General features: G+C 47.7%; 1 protein-coding gene across 2 annotated transcripts; it reads right to left on the bottom strand.

Moving 5' to 3' along the window:
• Positions 1–1,627: 1,627 nt before the first annotated feature.
• Positions 1,628–16,590, bottom strand: Plrg1 (pleiotropic regulator 1). 2 transcript variants are annotated; one of them, XM_075950715.1, is made up of 15 exons: positions 16,486–16,590; positions 15,055–15,161; positions 13,624–13,766; positions 12,983–13,036; positions 12,416–12,506; positions 11,715–11,802; positions 8,710–8,811; positions 7,779–7,871; positions 6,347–6,496; positions 6,105–6,206; positions 5,409–5,511; positions 4,172–4,280; positions 3,290–3,429; positions 2,609–2,802; positions 1,628–1,789 (listed from the first exon to the last, which is right to left on the bottom strand). In XM_075950715.1, exons 1-15 carry the CDS (start codon positions 16,492–16,494, stop codon positions 1,730–1,732), a joined length of 1,545 nt encoding a protein of 514 aa, XP_075806830.1. In that variant the 5' UTR covers positions 16,495–16,590; the 3' UTR covers positions 1,628–1,729. The 2 variants fall into 2 exon arrangements, with proteins under 2 accessions (XP_075806830.1, XP_075806831.1); XM_075950716.1 differs by having other exon boundaries at positions 12,983–13,104; positions 13,154–13,766; positions 16,486–16,581.
• Positions 16,591–16,940: the final 350 nt, after the last annotated feature.

The following is a 16,940-nucleotide window of genomic DNA, read 5'->3' as shown; positions in this document are numbered from 1 at the left end:
TGGCTGAGCATTTATAATTAATAAGTCTCAGTATGGTTATCTGGGAGCAGTTGCCAAGACATAGAGAAACTCCGTCTACAAGGGATGGCCAATATGCGTGCCAGACAGGCCTGGGGACTAAGTTCCATTGTGATAATATCCAGGGGCGGGAGGAGTTGTCCTTTGGCCTCCACATGTGTACTGTGTCATGGGTGCACACACATACACAATAAAAATAGTAAGCCAATACTTTTCAGATACCGCACAACTACCCTCCTTTTCTCTCCTCTTTCCCGTCTGGAGATGAACCTCGGTGGCAGTTCCAAGTACAGTTCAGATTAAGCAAACGAAATGCAGAACCTCCGTCTCCACGCAGGGATCACTGGACCGGCTTACACACGGGGGCTGGTGGCTCAGTATCTGCCATCTGTGCACAGCATTCTCAGTCACACACCCCCTTCTGCCTTCCAGCTTGAGGGAACCTTTTCTGAACACTTTTGTTTCATGATCATATACTAGAGAGAACAGTTTGTGAATACGTTTACCACATAACACAGGACAGCACAAGGCTCACTTCTAAAAGTGCTCCTTCAGTGAATACCGGCGTCAACACACCATCTGAAACCTTACTGGGCAGGATGGTAGGGACACACCCACCTTCTCGTACAAACGTCATTTAGGGACTGTGCTGACTAGTTTCATATCAGCTTGACACAAGCTACAATTATCTGAAAGAGAACCTCAACTGAAAAACTATGGCCACATAAGATCTGGTTGTAGGGTACATTTCCTAATTAGTTGTAGATGGGAGAGACCCTGGCCTTCTGTGCGTGGGCTTTACCTGGGGTGGTGGTCCTGGTCGTCTATAAAAAGCAGGCTGAGCAAGCCCCGATGAGCAGCGTTTCCCACACCCTCTGGAACAGCTCCCACCTCCAGGCCCCTGTCCCTTCAGGGATGGAAGTGTAAGCCAAATAAACCCTTTCCTCCCCAACTTGCTCTCTGGTCATGGTGTTCATCACAGCACAGAAATCCTAAGACAGCGACTAGATATCACCGATTTTGCTTTCTTCTGAGACACGTTAGCTTCTCCAGGATGCTGATTTTCTTCCTAGTATTGGTTTCTAAAATACATGCATTAAGAATTGAAGATAATCAAAATATATAAAGCAGACTAAATATTCTCCTGTAATTCCACTACCTCATCTCACAAAGCCATTGCCATCAATCTGATGCGACTTCATTAATTCTGAGTATGACTAGCTTACAAAAATGCTTGTGCATTTTACATAAGCAATCTAATGATCTAGTGTTTCCTTCCAGAGACTACTGAGAAATGTGGGATCACAATCCTAGCGCACTCGTCCCGTGTGGACAGGACCTTGGGTTGGTGTAAAGGACAGAGAGCAAGTGTGCAGTGCGTGGGTGCACATGTCAGATTCTTCCTAGAAAGGAAAGAGGACAAAGGATTCCAGGAGTTTCCATCAGCCTGGAAAACTGCTACACCCAACGACAGCATGCAGGATGTGACCTCAGAACTTGAAACTACCCAAATCCAGGGCAGCTTCACTTGGACTCGTTTCTGACTGCACACTGAGCCATCGTTCTTGACGGCTGCACTGCACTTAGCTGCTTTAGAAATAAACACCGCTGATGGGCACAGGGAGCAGTTTATTGTAAAGTACAAAGCAGCAGTGACTTCCGCATCAATGCCAAGCTAGGAACAGGGGGACAGCCATGAAGACAGTGCCCACTAAAATCTCTTCCTCTTGATAATCTCTGGTTTCCAGCTGACTGGGTGAGTTTCTTCCGTCTAAAAACAGAACAGTAAACACAGTGTTACTTTATCAGTTTGTTTCCTTCCCACAAGAAGACCTTGTCTTTGCTAAATCACACTACTTGGCAGGACATGTTTAATGGATCCTGAGGATTTTAAAACCATCTGACCAACTTCTGGCATTATCCAGTCTAATAAAGGAGGAACGGCTTTATCACACGTTCAAAGTCAGATTTCTGTTTAGATATTACACCACCACCCAGGCTGTGGTTCCAGATTTCATTTCCACAGAAGTCTACTACTAAAATGTATCGTTTTCCCAGTAACTGCACTGACAAAGAACTGGGTCTAAAGGTAATGTAACAATGGAGCCACCAGAGTCACTGGATCACACAGAAGCCAAGATGACCACTGCAGATGACAAATCCCTCAGGACTGTAAGGAGTCCTTCTCTTTCTGCAATCACGTGAGAAGCCCCGCTAAACTGGCGCGGCAGCTCTTACTTTAAAGGCGTGTAAAAAGCTGGGTGCTTGCTCATGCCCAGTCCCTGACTGGGGAGGCAGAGGCAGGAGTCTGCTTTAATCCTAAGGTCAGCTTGAGCTACACAGTGAGTTACAAGCCAGCAGAGACACAATGTGAAGCTCTGTCTCTACACAGTGAGTTACAAGCCAGCAGAGACACAATGTGAAGCCCTGTCTCTACAAAGTGAGTCACAAGCCAGCAGAGACACAATGTGAAGCCCTGTCTCTACACAGTGAGTCACAAGCCAGCAGAGACACAATGTGAAGCCCTGTCCATACATAAGCCAGCAGAGACACAATGTGAAGCCCTGTCTCCATGGAAAGCAGCACTTACCGCAGTCTCGTCCTCTCTGTAAACTTTAATAGTTTTGTCAGCTTCTGCTGTTAGCAACCGGCTTTCTGACTGATCAAACGCACAAGCAAATATTCCCGACTCACTGTCCAAAGACCCAGGCTGGACGGCTGCATGGACCCGCTGAAAATTATAGCCAGTTCTCCAGTCCCAAAGGTGCATGGTGCCATTGTCAGCTGCGAAGGAAAGGCGTGGTTAGGATTCTATCCCTTCAACAGCTCAGGTAACCCAGGAGCTAAACATCACATCAGCGCTACAAAGACAGAACACACACACACACACACACACACACACACACACACACACACACACTCACTCAAATTCCCTAATAAGGTTTTAGATACTTTCGTTTGTGTTTAATTCATAACATTTGAAATCCAACCAAACACGGGACAATTCCTAGTATAAACCCCTACCTTCATCACACGGGAATTCCAAGAGGACTAACTATATGATTCCTAGCATAAACCCCTACCTTCATCACACGGGAATTCCAAGAGGACTAACTATACAACATGCTGCATGGGTTATCAAGACATCATGAACATGCACATAGACCCCTCAAGTGAGCACCATCACAACACAGCTGTGATGCTGTAGGAACTACGCTAGCTCCCCCACTTCAACAGAAGGGCGAACAACACACCACAGAACCCTGCGTACCTCCAGACACAAGTACTCCGTCGGCATTGACTGCCAGCGTGTTGATGATGGCGTTGTGGCCGGAGAGATTCTGAATGAAGCCCCCGTCAGGGAACTTCCACTGCTTTATGTTATCTGGAGACCCAGAAGCAAATGTGTAACTGGAATAAAGATTGACAGGAGTTCATGGGAAAATCTCCCAGACAGAGACAACTTCAGCGCAAAGTCATCAATATCTCTGCTCAGCAATATCAAGGCCCAGCAGCCTTTCAAACAGTGGAAGGCAATTGAAATCCCAGAGTAATGCTTTCATGTCTTCAGCATTCTACGCTGACTTAGCATAACAAATGTGCACACCCAATGGGCAAAAAACCCTATGGCAATTTTGGAGAAAGGGAGAGAAGGAAAGAGAGGGAGGCTTGAGAGAGAGGAAGGAAAGGAAGGAAACAAGAGACAGTAATGGGAATGAGAGGGCCCAGCGAGGTGAGTCAGGGTTGCCTGACCTGAGGACCAGCTCTGACTTGTGCTCCTCTTCCATCCCCCCTCACCCCCCCCCCCCCCCCCGTACATTAGCTTCCTCCTCAAGGACGAAACTACTCTGTGTCTGTCTCAGACATCACAGGACAACGTATATGCCCCAGTCTATGATGGGTAAAGAGCATGTCCAATACCCCACATGAGACCACCCCCTTCTGCCGTGCAGGTCTCACATGACTCAGGCTATCTGTCACTGTGAGGAAGGACTGCCTCCTTCATTCCACAGAGCATGAAGCACAGCAGCGGCAGACAGAAAATTGAAGGACGTCTGTCCGAAAGCAGCACGGGCTGCAGGACTGCTCGCAGTCCTGGTGTTGGAGTTCCACTGAGACAGAGACAGAACAGCCGATTAGCAAACGCACTTACTGTCGTGGATGTAAGACCACAGCCCTGACAGATTTCTTATGATTCGTCAATGTCACTCTTGTCTTTCCAGCCACCAGATCCCATAATCGTATTGTGGTATCGTGACTCCCTGTAATGAAAAGACACGCACACAGAACCCACAAGTTAGAACACGGTAAACATGACCTGCTCCTCGGTACACATGACACAGTAAATGGAAGCCCCGACTGTGAGGAATCCCTCAGAGTTCTAAACGTGCAGTTTTATTTTAAACCCAGCTCTTCTGAAGATGCCCGGCTGAAGCACCAGTGACAAAGCCCGGTGGTTAAGAGCAGTTCTTCCTGGATTTGCTTCTCAGCACCCACACAGTGCTGCACAACCCTGTAACTCTGCTCCAGGGAACCTGACCCCTTCTGTCTGGTGTGGGCACCAGGCACACGTATAATGTACAAACATACACTCAGGCCAAACACACATAAAAATTTAAAAGTAAAAAAATAAATAAAATATCCGATCCACTATCAAAAAATATAAACAGCAAATCAAAGCAATCTGCATTTTATCCTCCAGCGACCGGGGGGAGCCTGGATCTTGTCTCTTAGTACCTCTAGGTAACAAAATCAAGTGAAAGAATTAATTTGAGGTCTTAGTAAAGTCCCACTGTCGTTCAAGTAAGACTCGCGCCTGTTCTGAAGGTATTGGGGGCACGGCGTTTTCTAACTTTAACCCCCTAGAACGAGAGTCATGACACTCTAGATTGACACCTGCCTACATCTAAAGCAGTTTCTAGACAGCTTTACAATATCTAACACATGCTACGATACATAAAAAGCACAAGAAAAAAACCTTGCAACCCTAAACTTCAAACGCCATGACTAAATACAAAGAGACACCAGAGCACAGCGAGGGAGGGTGGGGAGCGACAGCGCAGGCGCGGACTGCAGGGCATCCGATGAAGGATGTGAGAGCATAGCACAGGCGCGGACTGGGAGTTGGGGGGGGGGGGGGGCAACAGCGCAAGCGCGGACTGCAGAGCATCAGGATGAAGGATGTGAGAGCATAGCGCAGGCGCGGACTGGAGGTGGGGGGGGCAACAGCGCAGGCGCAGACTACAGAGCATCCGGATGAAGGATGTGAGAGCATAGCGCAGGCGCGGACTGGAGGTGGGCGGGGGGGGGGGGGGGGGGGGGGGGCAACAGCGCAGGCGCAGACTGTAGAGCATCAGGATGAAGGGGTAGGGTGGAGAAGCACAGCGTACCGGTGATAATCTGTGGTTCTGCAGCCTGGCATCTCACGGTAGCAACTGCATTTGTGTGTCCGGACAACGTGTGCACACTGGCTTTGGTCCTCACGTCCCAGATCTGTGAAAACACAAGCAGAGAGCTCTGAAACAGGACACCTGGGCGCTCCACATCTGCAGGAGCAGCCGTCTGGACACAACGAAGAGAAGGCACAAACGAGGGCAATGATCCTGTACTTTGGGGAGACAGAGGCCCAGGAGACGGAAGTTCAAAGATCGGATACTGATCTATCAGAGAATTAAACGGCTAGTGGACGACCTCTGTGAAAGCCCAGGGCCGTGGTCCTCAACCTTCCCAACGCTGCAGCCCTTTAACACAGCTCCTCATGTTGTGCTGACCCCCAAACATAAAAAGATTTTTGTTGCTACTTCATAACCATAATTTTGCTATTATAAATCATAATGTAAATATTTGATAAGCAGGATGGTCTTAAGTGAGCCCTATGAAAGGGCTGGTTAACCCGGAAGGGGTGACGACCCACAGGTTGGGAACCACAGGCTAAGAATTCGAAGCTGTCACAATGTGGGGGCAGGACATTAGCAACAGGAAACGCAGAAGTCGTGAATCCTGAGAGAGGATAGACTCCATTGTTCTTTATGGAAAACAACACGTTTGCCTGTGAGAAGACAAGCACACGGCGACAGCTCACTCACCCGTGCAGTTGAATCTCGACTACAAGTCACCAGGACGTCGATTGTTGGATGCAAATCCAGACCATACACTGCACTTAGATGGCCATGATAGTGCCGTATGACCTGAAGGTAGGAGCAGAAACGTTACACCTTCGGAAGTTAGAAAGACAGAGCTGGCCTAGCAGGCAAAAGGCCCCATCAATCCCAGTGTAAAGACAACGCATGGGGTTCATGCTGTTTGAGCGCTTTCGCTCAGGGCTCACCTTGTTATACTCAAGATCCCAGCACTTCACTTGCTTGTCTTCTCCACAAGAGAACAAGTAGGGGCTCCTTGTGCTCACAATCACACCACGCACCGTGCTGATGTGCCCAGTCAAGGACAGCTTCAATTTGCCACTAGCCAAGTCCCAAATCTGAAATCAAATAATTGTTTTGCTTTACACTGGTTACCTCCCACCAAAATTCCAAACAGTGACATAACAGTAACTGTATACACATAAAAACTAAGACGGTTTACACTGATTCCTCTCCAAACAACAGCAGGAAAAAGCACACATTCAGACTGGGTAAGAGTTTGCAGGCAGCGACAAGGTTGATACCCCCAATGCATAATTAAAATACCAACAACACAGTACCCAAGGGCACAGCTGAACCCAGAAAAGTACCAACAATGAAAATGTCCACCCTCACTACATGTCTGCATTCAGTCCCAATGCACCCTTCTGACGGCTGTGTGGTCAGCACAATGGTCCAACGACCAGCTCACTAACTTTGGAAAGAAATTTGCGCTTTCTGTACCATTCGGGCTAACGTGTAGTTATGACAATCTATTAAAACAAAAATACAGCTTATCACAATAAAAACCATCAAAACTAAAAACTTTAATGTTGAACAGTAAGAAGCAGGTTATAGAACTACCTGCACCGTCTACCCATTTAAAATACTGAACTTTTCTAAAGAATGGATCTTTAAGTGGCTGGAGAGATGGCTCAGAGGTTCAGTTCCCAGCAACCACATGTAATAAGATCTGGTGCCAGCTTCTGGCCTGCAGGGACACATGCAGGCAGAACATTGCATATATAATAAATTAAATAAGTAAATCTTTTTTTTAAAAAAAAAAGATGCATCTTTAAGACAATGCTATGTGAGAAAAACAAGACTCAAAATATATATAAAAAAAAAAAAAGAGGATTTTTGCCAGGCATAGTGAAACACACCTTTAATTCCAGCACGAGAGAAGCAGAAGCAGGTGGATCTCTGTGGGTTTGAGGTCTGCCTGGTCTACAGAGCTCATTCCAAGATAGCCAGGGCTACACACAGAGGCCCCATCTCAAAAATACAACACCAAAGGGAATAAAACAGAGCCAACTCGTACATACACCGGCACATCAACATAGACCAACACAGACATACTAAAATGCACGCGCGTGAGGGTCTAAAAGTGCACGCCGTGTACAGTCTAGGCTCTCAGAGTACTTCCCCTACATCTCCTCAGAAGTATGTCTCCATTTTGCAATCACAGGATGAAAACTCCGTTCAGTAACAGTTGCATAGAATTAACAGTAGGCCATTAACATGTTTACAAGACAAGTTTGAATGTCACTTTGCAAACAGGCATTGCACGCGGCAATCTCAAAAAGAACCTACAGCATCAATTCCTCCTAGGAAGTAACCTAAGGAACAGACCCTTATTACCTTTATAGTTCTGTCGGCAGAGCCAGTAACGAACCACTGATTGCCAGGTTCCACAGCAATGCACCGAACCCAGCCAAGATGCCCACTGATAACCTGGAACAGAAAGGGAAGTGAGCAGACGCATACATACGATATTTAAAAGGCGCCCAATTTTAACACCCTGCATCATCTTCAAACTACGGTTCTATAAAAATTGACAGTTATATAATTCAGAGTGAGAAAATGAACTTCTTTTCAATGCGAGAATGAATACAAAATCGAGGTCCATCTATACAATGGTCTACTACTAGTCAAGAAAAAGGAGTGCAATTTATTTCAAAATCATTGAGTGAAGAGCACTATTTTCAAGAAGCAACTATTACACACTTTCAATTTCATGGCACAATTTTTTTTATAAAAAGATGCAAGTATAATAAGAGAAACGAATCAGCAGTTGCCAGGACTAGAGTGTATAACTACAGTAGTACTCGGTGCTCCATGAGGCGGTGTCGTGATTATGGCAGTGGATACTCAAACCTGCATCTGTGACACTCATCAGACCCACACACCAGTATAGAGGACAGGGCGGTTGAAAAACAGGTATGCTGGCTGTCCGTTTCCTAGCTCATATTTTATCTTATAATTTATTACAGCAGGGATGATCACTGGCCAAAAAGCTTCTAAGGAATCTTCTTCACTGCCACAGAAAATGCTTCTCTTTCTTAATTATCCGCTCTCCACATTTAGTACTGTCCACCAATACCTTAAACTGCACTGTATTTAAAAACAAAACAAGCCAGCACGTAGCTGCACCAGGAAACTGCCCCCGACCTCTCAGCATGGTGCCCAAGCCCACCTCCCTCAGGTCACTCCCTAAATTCCCAATCTCACTTCTGGCTGACGGGAAGCCCTCAATGTGCTCCAAGGTAGAAGGAAGAGCAGATCCACTTACCCTATAGAGTTTCCACGGTGGGTGCCACTGGGGTTTGGGCATTGTAGGGGCTTTTTTAGCCATTAATGCAGAGTTCTTGGTATTGCCGGCCTCCATGATCATCTAGATACGGACAATCATCAGATTACACAGCTACCATGGCTGACACATTGAAGGTTCTAAGCCACTAACTCAAAAGTACAAACTGAAAGGCGATGTATGAAAGGGTGACTTTTTCCCCCATTAACTGAAGAGGAAGATGCCTAAAAAATCTTTTCTTAACTTAAAAAAACAGGTATAAAGCTTCACCCGAATGCTGCATATTCCATACTTTTAAAAAGAAAGTAGAAACACCTGAGGCAGACAGAGTCCTGTACTCTGAACAGATATCTCTGTGCACTTCAAAATTCAACTGAGCCAACTACTTGTCGATCAACTTTCGGCAAAAACTTGGTAACCTCCCTTAATCACTCCATTTTCTAATAGAACTAAATATTATTTTAAAATATATACTAGCTGACAAAGGCTCAGCATCCTTAATCCAAAAATTTACTTGCAAGTGCTCCAATACCCAACCAAGCCTAATTTAGATTTCAGATTGAGCGCCCACCAGATGTTGAGGCCTTATAGCTAAAGACACCGTGCACCTGGGTTGTAAGACACAGAAAAAACAACCTGGGAACTGAAATGGAAACTCTCCCAATTAGCCAACTTTTTCAGAAGTTCTGCACAGGCTCTCAGAGGAGAAAAGGATCAATGATCCTCCCCAGCTCTGACTCCTATGAACTTCAGTACCAACTGGAGAGGCAAGATGTGGTCATTTGTATACTAGTGACGTCACTGTTAAAGGAGTCACCAACTGCTCTTTGCTTGGATTTGAGGCCTGTTCCACAGCAGGGAACCCATACATGGTACTATAAACCTGGTCAAAACCATACAGCTAGGAAATCCTCTAATACCATCTCCTCTAACACTGCGGAAGAAGAAGTGGGAAGAAACGAAGAGACAAAAGTTAAGGGAAGCACAGAGTGATGCCATCTTCTGAGCCTAATGCCATAGCTGCAGTCCTGCACTTGTAGCAGTCACAGGAACCTGCACTGGACCTGCAGCCTGGCCCATCAGCCATGAGCTGTGGACAGGGAGGGGGGCACAGGCCTACACAGCCTGGCCCATCAGCCATGAGCTGTGGACAGGGAGGGGTACAGGCCTACACAGCCTGGCCCATGAGCTGTGGACAGGGAGGAGTACACAGGCCTACACAGCCTGGCCCATCAGGTGTGGACAGGGAGGGGGGCACAGGCCTACACAGCCTGGCCCATGAGCTGTGGACAGGGAGGAGTACACAGGCCTACACAGCCTGGCCCATCAGCCATGAGCTGTGGACAGGGAGGAGTACACAGGCCTACACAGCCTGGCCCATCAGCTGTGGACAGGGAGGGGGGCACAGGCCTACACAGCCTGGCCCATGAGCTGTGGACAGGGAGGAGTACACAGGCCTACACAGCCTGGCCTATCAGCTGTGGACAGGGAGGGGGGCACAGGCCTACACAGCCTGGCCCATGAGCTGTGGACAGGGAGGAGTACACAGGCCTACACAGCCTGGCCCATCAGCTGTGGACAGGGAGGGGTACACAGGCCTACACAGCCTGGCCCATCAGCTGTGGACAGGGAGGAGTACACAGGCCTACACAGCCTGGCCTATCAGCTGTGGACAGGGAGGGGGGCACAGGCCTACACAGCCTGGCCCATCAGCCATGAGCTGTGGACAGGGAGGAGTACACAGGCCTACACAGCCTGGCCCATCAGGTGTGGACAGGGAGGGGGGCACAGGCCTACACAGCCTGGCCCATGAGCTGTGGACAGGGAGGAGTACACAGGCCTACACAGCCTGGCCCATGAGCTGTGGACAGGGAGGGGTACACAGGCCTACACAGCCTGGCCCATCAGCCATGAGCTGTGGACAGGGAGGGGCACACAGGCCTACACAGCCTGGCCCATGAGCTGTGGACAGGGAGGGGTACACAGGCCTACACAGCCTGGCCCATGAGCTGTGGACAGGGAGGGGTACACAGGCCTACACAGCCTGGCCCATCAGCCATGAGCTGTGGACAGGGAGGGGCACACAGGCCTACACAGCCTGGCCCATCAGCAATCAGCTGTGGACAGAGACTACAAACTACTGAGACTTTTAAGAGAGGAGGGGTCGTTGTCCTCAGGTGTATACCTACTGCTGAGCCCGCCAAGCTCAAATGGACAGTTCCAAACCCACAGTCTGCACACAGCCTGGTTAAACCCATGGGTCACTAAACAAACACAGAGATATGGAAGTGGAGAAGGAATCTGTAGAAGGAGGAGGGCTAAGGGGGGAGGTGAGAGTGATCAGAACGCATTTGTTTACATAGATGGAGTGTCAACATGCACACATAAGTAATTTTAAAACATGTGTCAGTATTCTAAGAAAAAAAAAATCTAAGAGCTAAAGCACTCACAGTGCAAGTCATTTAAATAAGGAATGCACACCCTAGAGAATCTACCATCAGCATCGCCCCCTTACTCCAAAACTGCATTAAAGCTATACAATCTACCCTTAGGCAGTCTAAACTGTGCCAAGGGATGTAGCTTAATTGGGAGATTGCTTGCCTAGCATGCAAGAAAGATCTGGGTTAATCTCTAGTCTGTAGGACGTGGAGGTAGCAGGATCTGGAGTTCAGGGTTAGCTCGGCTACACAGGGTCAAGGCTAGCCTGGGCTACCTGAGACCCTATCTTGAAAAAGCTTAAATTATCCTCCCAAGGAGACAGAAATTCTGAACACAGATCCGCTCTGAAATGTGGTCTCTGCCAAATGGACTCCAGCACTGTTTTCAGGGCTGTGAGACGCTAAGGACTATCTTGGGCTGCTATGTTATTAACAGATCCCAGGACAGTGTTGACTTCAGTATCCACGTAAGACTTTTAAGATAAAGGAAAGGAGGGAATCATGTTCCAAAAGCTAGAATTCTGTAGTTTTTTGACCCAGGAGACTTACAGAGTTCATCGCTGTGGGCTGGGAACGGTCAGAAGCTCCTGGGTGTCGGTACTCACTCCCAGCAGGTCCAGTACGATTTGCATCAGCTCTGCAGAATGGAAAAATCATGAAATAATTACTCAGCACCTCTCTAGTTATGTGTTCTGAACAAACAAACTTTCTCTTATGACTTCTGTGAGCCAGCTGGGCGACAACTCAGTTGGTAAAGTGCTTGCTACTGCAAACATAAGACCTAAATTCAACTCCCAAAACTGTTGTTAAAGAAAAAAAGAAAGAAAGAAAAAGCTTGGTGACATGTGCTCGTGATCCCTACACTGGGGACAGGGCAGGCACACTAGGGCTGCCTGCCTGCCAGCCTAGCTAGCCTACTTGCTGAGTCCCAGGGCAGAAACTCTACACAAGCAAAGGGAGGAGCAGGGAGTTACACTGTGGGCTAAGGCCTTGTTTAGTCACCTGACTCCAACCTCAGCCTACAGTAGAAAGAGAACCAACTCCCCAACGCTGTCCTTCACTTCCACATGAGCACCGTGGTGTACACACAGAGACACACACACACACACAGACAGACATAGACACAGAGACACACACACAGGATTCTTTCTAATGGCACACTGGTGGTAGCAGCTGGCTCCCAAATGCACATACATTAACAAGCAACAACTGCAATGGTGGGAATCTCTGTGACAGCACAGCAGCCGTACCTGGCCTGATTCGGCAACGCCACAGCTAAGGACTGTGCGGCTGACTCACTGGGCATTCTCTGGATCTTGGTGTCGGCGGTCAGGGCAACACCTGTGGAAATGAAGCCGTCCTGTCAGTACTGCTGTCGACCGTAACCCCCTGCACTGGAAACACAACTGGAGTGGAACACAGGCGTTTCTAAGCAGTGACGGCGTGGTAGTCTTGATTCAGTTCAGCTTGTCTGCACCTTAACTTTCTCACAATACACACTGGTTAACACACAGCTCAGATGTGAATACAAGTGGCTGGGCATTAAGAGCTACACAAAACTACTTGATAAAGTTAACTTTCTATGATTCAGACCGTATGTTCACAAGCAAATAGCAGTTATTTAAACCTCACACACACACACGCGCACGCACACACACGCACGCACACGCGCACACACGCACGCACACACACACACACGCACACGCATTCATGCTTGTCTCAGCCACACCTACTCATGCGTGTATCCAGGCACCTACACACTTGTCGAAACAGAAGAGGCAGTGGTGTGGGCCTAGTACAGCCTTGGTGTCACCTACCAGGTCCTGGAGGGTATGGATGGGTTCCTGTCACCAGGTATTCAACATCTTGTCCTAAAAGAAATAAATTCATTGCCAGCATATTTATCTTTATTCAAGTATCTTTTAAAATGTATCATTAACTACATTTAAAATGTAGTTAATGATACATTTTAAATGTTAAAATGTAACATTAACTACAGTTTTCCTCTCGAACTAAACTGGAGCCGCAGAAATCAAGGGAGGTGATCATTTTGCCTATAAGCTCTATCAAAGCAAGAGTGAGCACGCATTTCTGTCTAGCCGTGCTGAGAACACAGGCTGTCCCATTCACTGACAACTACCTGGGCAAATAATTTCACATCGAATACGAGATGCTCTTTGTTCCTTGCAACTTCATGTTCCTGAATTACAGACCAGACAGATGGCCTCCCCATGGGCTCGTAATAAACCTCAGTGTTTCCCTGGAGACTCCACTGTAACCTTGTCCACCTCGTAAGAGTCCTGCTGCTACATCCTGTTTTCTAGTAAAAAGTCATCAGCGATGAATCTCAGCTACTACTCTGAAATTTCCACTGTACAAGTCTTCCCTAGTGGGGCACTAAGAAAACGGTTTTTTTTTTCTATTTTAAAAGTTCACATATAAGCCTGAGAGACCTCACCTTGATTGGCAGGATACTGTTTATGGGGATATGACTCTGCCGCGTTCTGAGGTCCCTTCTCCTTAAGGTTCTCTTTAGAAGTGGGCATATGCAAGACAGGACCATACTCATTACGAAGCTTGATTGCCATCTTCCGCTTGTGACTATTTAAAAATCAAAAACACAAAATGCATCCTTAAGTACTGAAAACATATTCACCAATGAAATACTCATATAGCCAGAAAACGGGCACATGAGCTAATACTTTATTCCAGCTCACATACAGGGTGTTTTCAAGTTAAATAGTATTTTAACAAGTACAAAAGTCCAAAATACATTTCCATACCATATATATTTACTTTTTCTCATAACATATCATACAGTATTCATTAAATCCAAGTAGGACCGTAGTTTGCAGCCCAATAAACATAAAGGCTTTTTCGATGAGACCTCAAGGGTCCAACTAAACTGAAGGCATAGTCAAGCTAATATAGCTTTAAAAAATCTTCAATGTCTGATAAATACCCTCGCTAGTTAACTAAAATGGCAGACCCAATGAAAGCACTAAAGTAGCTCAGCATTTTTAAAGAGAAATATACTTACATTACTAAAAAAAAGAAAATCCACCTTATAAATTAAATAAAAATGCAAATCAAAGAAAAAGCAAAGGACAAAGAAGGGTACTGCACACAACACAATCCCAGACTCAGGCTGGTGAGAACCAAAATATGCTCCCGAAAAGTGTTCATTACTGTAAGGAGCAAAGACGGAGTAGAGGGACCGGCCAATTCCAGTTCACCTAGGACTGCTCTGAGAGCAGAAAGCTGAAAGCACACACGAAGTGATTCATCGAAAATAAAACAACCTACTTTTCTATTGCTGGGACAAACACCACAGCCGAGGTAACTTATAAAACTTGGGGCTCATGGTTCAAGAGGGCTCGAGTCTTTGACTATTCATCTGGGGACCAAGAGAGAGCTGGCAGGGTGCTGGAGTAGCAGTGGATAGCTTATGCCTGACCCACAAGCATGGGGAAGGGGGGAACGGGAGCAGGCTAACTGGGAATGGTGTGGGCTTTTGAGATCTCACAGCCCACCCCAGTGACACACCTCCTCTAACTAAGTCACACCTTGTGATCCTTCTCAAACAGTTCCACCAACTGGAGACCGAGCATTCAAATACATGAGCCTATGGGGGCCATTCTCCTTAAAACCATCACACTGGGTATTTCTAAATGATGACCAGCTAATGGGATTTTTACCCTAAAAGATAAACAATAGAAAAAAAAGGAGAGTAAACTACTTATAGTATGATCGAAAGCCACTGGCTATTGCCCAAGTAGCCTGTGAGTGTCTGCACCACTTTTAGACTTTAAATGCCACCTTCTCTCTGCACTCTTCTATCAATCTTAAAATTTAAATATTTCAGCGACTGAAAAGGAACAAAACTTGCCTCTCTTCATCCAAAGGCACAGGTTTTCCATTATCAGCTACAAACATGTCATGGGTCCTCTTCAGTGACCTGAACACCAGCGTGTGTACAGAATGCTTCTGGACCTCCTGCAAAGAAGCCACCAAAATCACACACTGAACCACAGGTGACCCACACACTCGCATCAACACTTCAATGTTAAATACACAGAAGGATGCACGCTCCACACCATCTAACTGGGTGGTGCAGTCAACAGCAAAGATGACAAAGCTCCTGTCTGGCCGGAGCGCTGGGTAAAGTAACTGAATGAAAGAAACCTAGGATAGTAATGTTTAATCCACATTTACTGAGCTTGCACTCTATCTGGCACGGAGTGTGCTCAAGAAAAAACAGACAAAAAATAAGCAAAATAATTCCACATTTTGGGAGGTTCTATAAAAATGGGCAACGGGATGAGTCAGAGGAAAAAAATAAATTGCTAACTGTAATTACAAAAGGTTTATCTGAGGTGATATTTAAGCAGAGGGAGACAGTCTTACACAGAACAGGGGTATGAGCTTTGCAAGCTGAGGGAAAGGCCAATGCAGAGGTGTTCTGATAATGCCAGAACGGAAGCACAGTTGTGACCTCTGCGGGACTGAGGGCTGTAGCATAAAACGAGACTTCAAGGCTGGGCAGTGCTGGCGCACTGTTAATCCCAGCACTCGGGCGGGAGGCAGAGGCAGGTGAGGCCAGCCTGGTCTACAGAAGGAGTTTCAGGACAGCCCGGGTTACACAGAGAAACCTTGTCTCCAATAGCTCCCACCCCAAGGGTGGGTGAGGTTCGGACCTCTGCCACACCTACATTTTTATTCTAGTAACACTGGGCCAGAAAGGAGCTTTAAGCAGTAAAAGCAGGTCCAATTCACATTTTGTTTACGTTTGTGGTGAGGGAGGCTGAATACAGCTCCTTGTGAAGGAGTGAAGGACACTCCTTCAGTGCGTTCGTTAAACACAAGCACTTAGACCAGCCTGAAACTCATTCATCAGTCCCAGCAAAAGGTGCTGGGCCAGATTAGAAGGACCGCAGTGGTCTGGAATGCAGCGGGTGAAATTAAGAAACGTTTGGGAGACGCGAAAACAAACCACAATCAAGCAGGGCGGGCTTTACTCGGGTAAAGTAACAGTCCGCACTGACAGGAGAGCTTGGACCAGCAACCCCAAGCCCCGCCTCCGAGGACAGCGCCAGCTCCCAGGGACACACACGGACCGCAAGGTTCTCCCTCAGGCTTCCCGCCGACTGAACCTCGGAGCCGGGATGCCATGGGCCTTCCTTTCGCCCCGAGATCCCGGGACCCCCAGTCTCGGCTACACAGCTCTTCTCTCCAGATTCCCAGCACTTGCATCCCGCAGGCGCACGCCCTTGGGCAAAGCACAGCTCCAGAGACAAACGACTCCCGGGCGTTACTTTACCTCCACCATTGTCGCCGCGGCTCAGCCAGCTCCTCCAGCAGCCAACTAACTCGACGCAGAATTCGCCGCCACTATTCTACGGCTCCTTCCGGAGACTGGAGCCCGTCGGCGGAAGTGACGCCACCCGCGCACGCGTATTGGCCGCCCGCCGCAAGGGGAGAGGCCGGGGGCGGGGTCTAGCCGCAGGGGCGGGACCGAGGCGGAGGCGGAGTTGAGCGGGAGCCGCGGGGAGGAGCTAGGCGGGGTTTAGGCGGGGATGGGCGGGATCTTCGGGCGGAGCGGCGGGGCGGGGAGAAGCTGGGCGGGGTTTCATGGCGGAGGGCGGAGTCTCCTGCAGCAGCAGAGGGAGCGCGCCAGCTTTGGAGCCCTGCTCCAAATAATTGATGTCGTTGGTGTTTGCAATCTTAAATAAGGCATTTTCACTAATCATTTCTCTTCCTGAACTGTGATTAAGT

This window comes from Microtus pennsylvanicus, chromosome 16, assembly GCF_037038515.1.
Source record: "Microtus pennsylvanicus isolate mMicPen1 chromosome 16, mMicPen1.hap1, whole genome shotgun sequence".
NCBI classification, from domain to species: Eukaryota; Metazoa; Chordata; class Mammalia; order Rodentia; family Cricetidae; genus Microtus; species Microtus pennsylvanicus.
The sequence above is the reverse complement of the archived record's forward strand: the minus strand, read 5'-3'. Positions and strand labels throughout refer to the sequence as shown.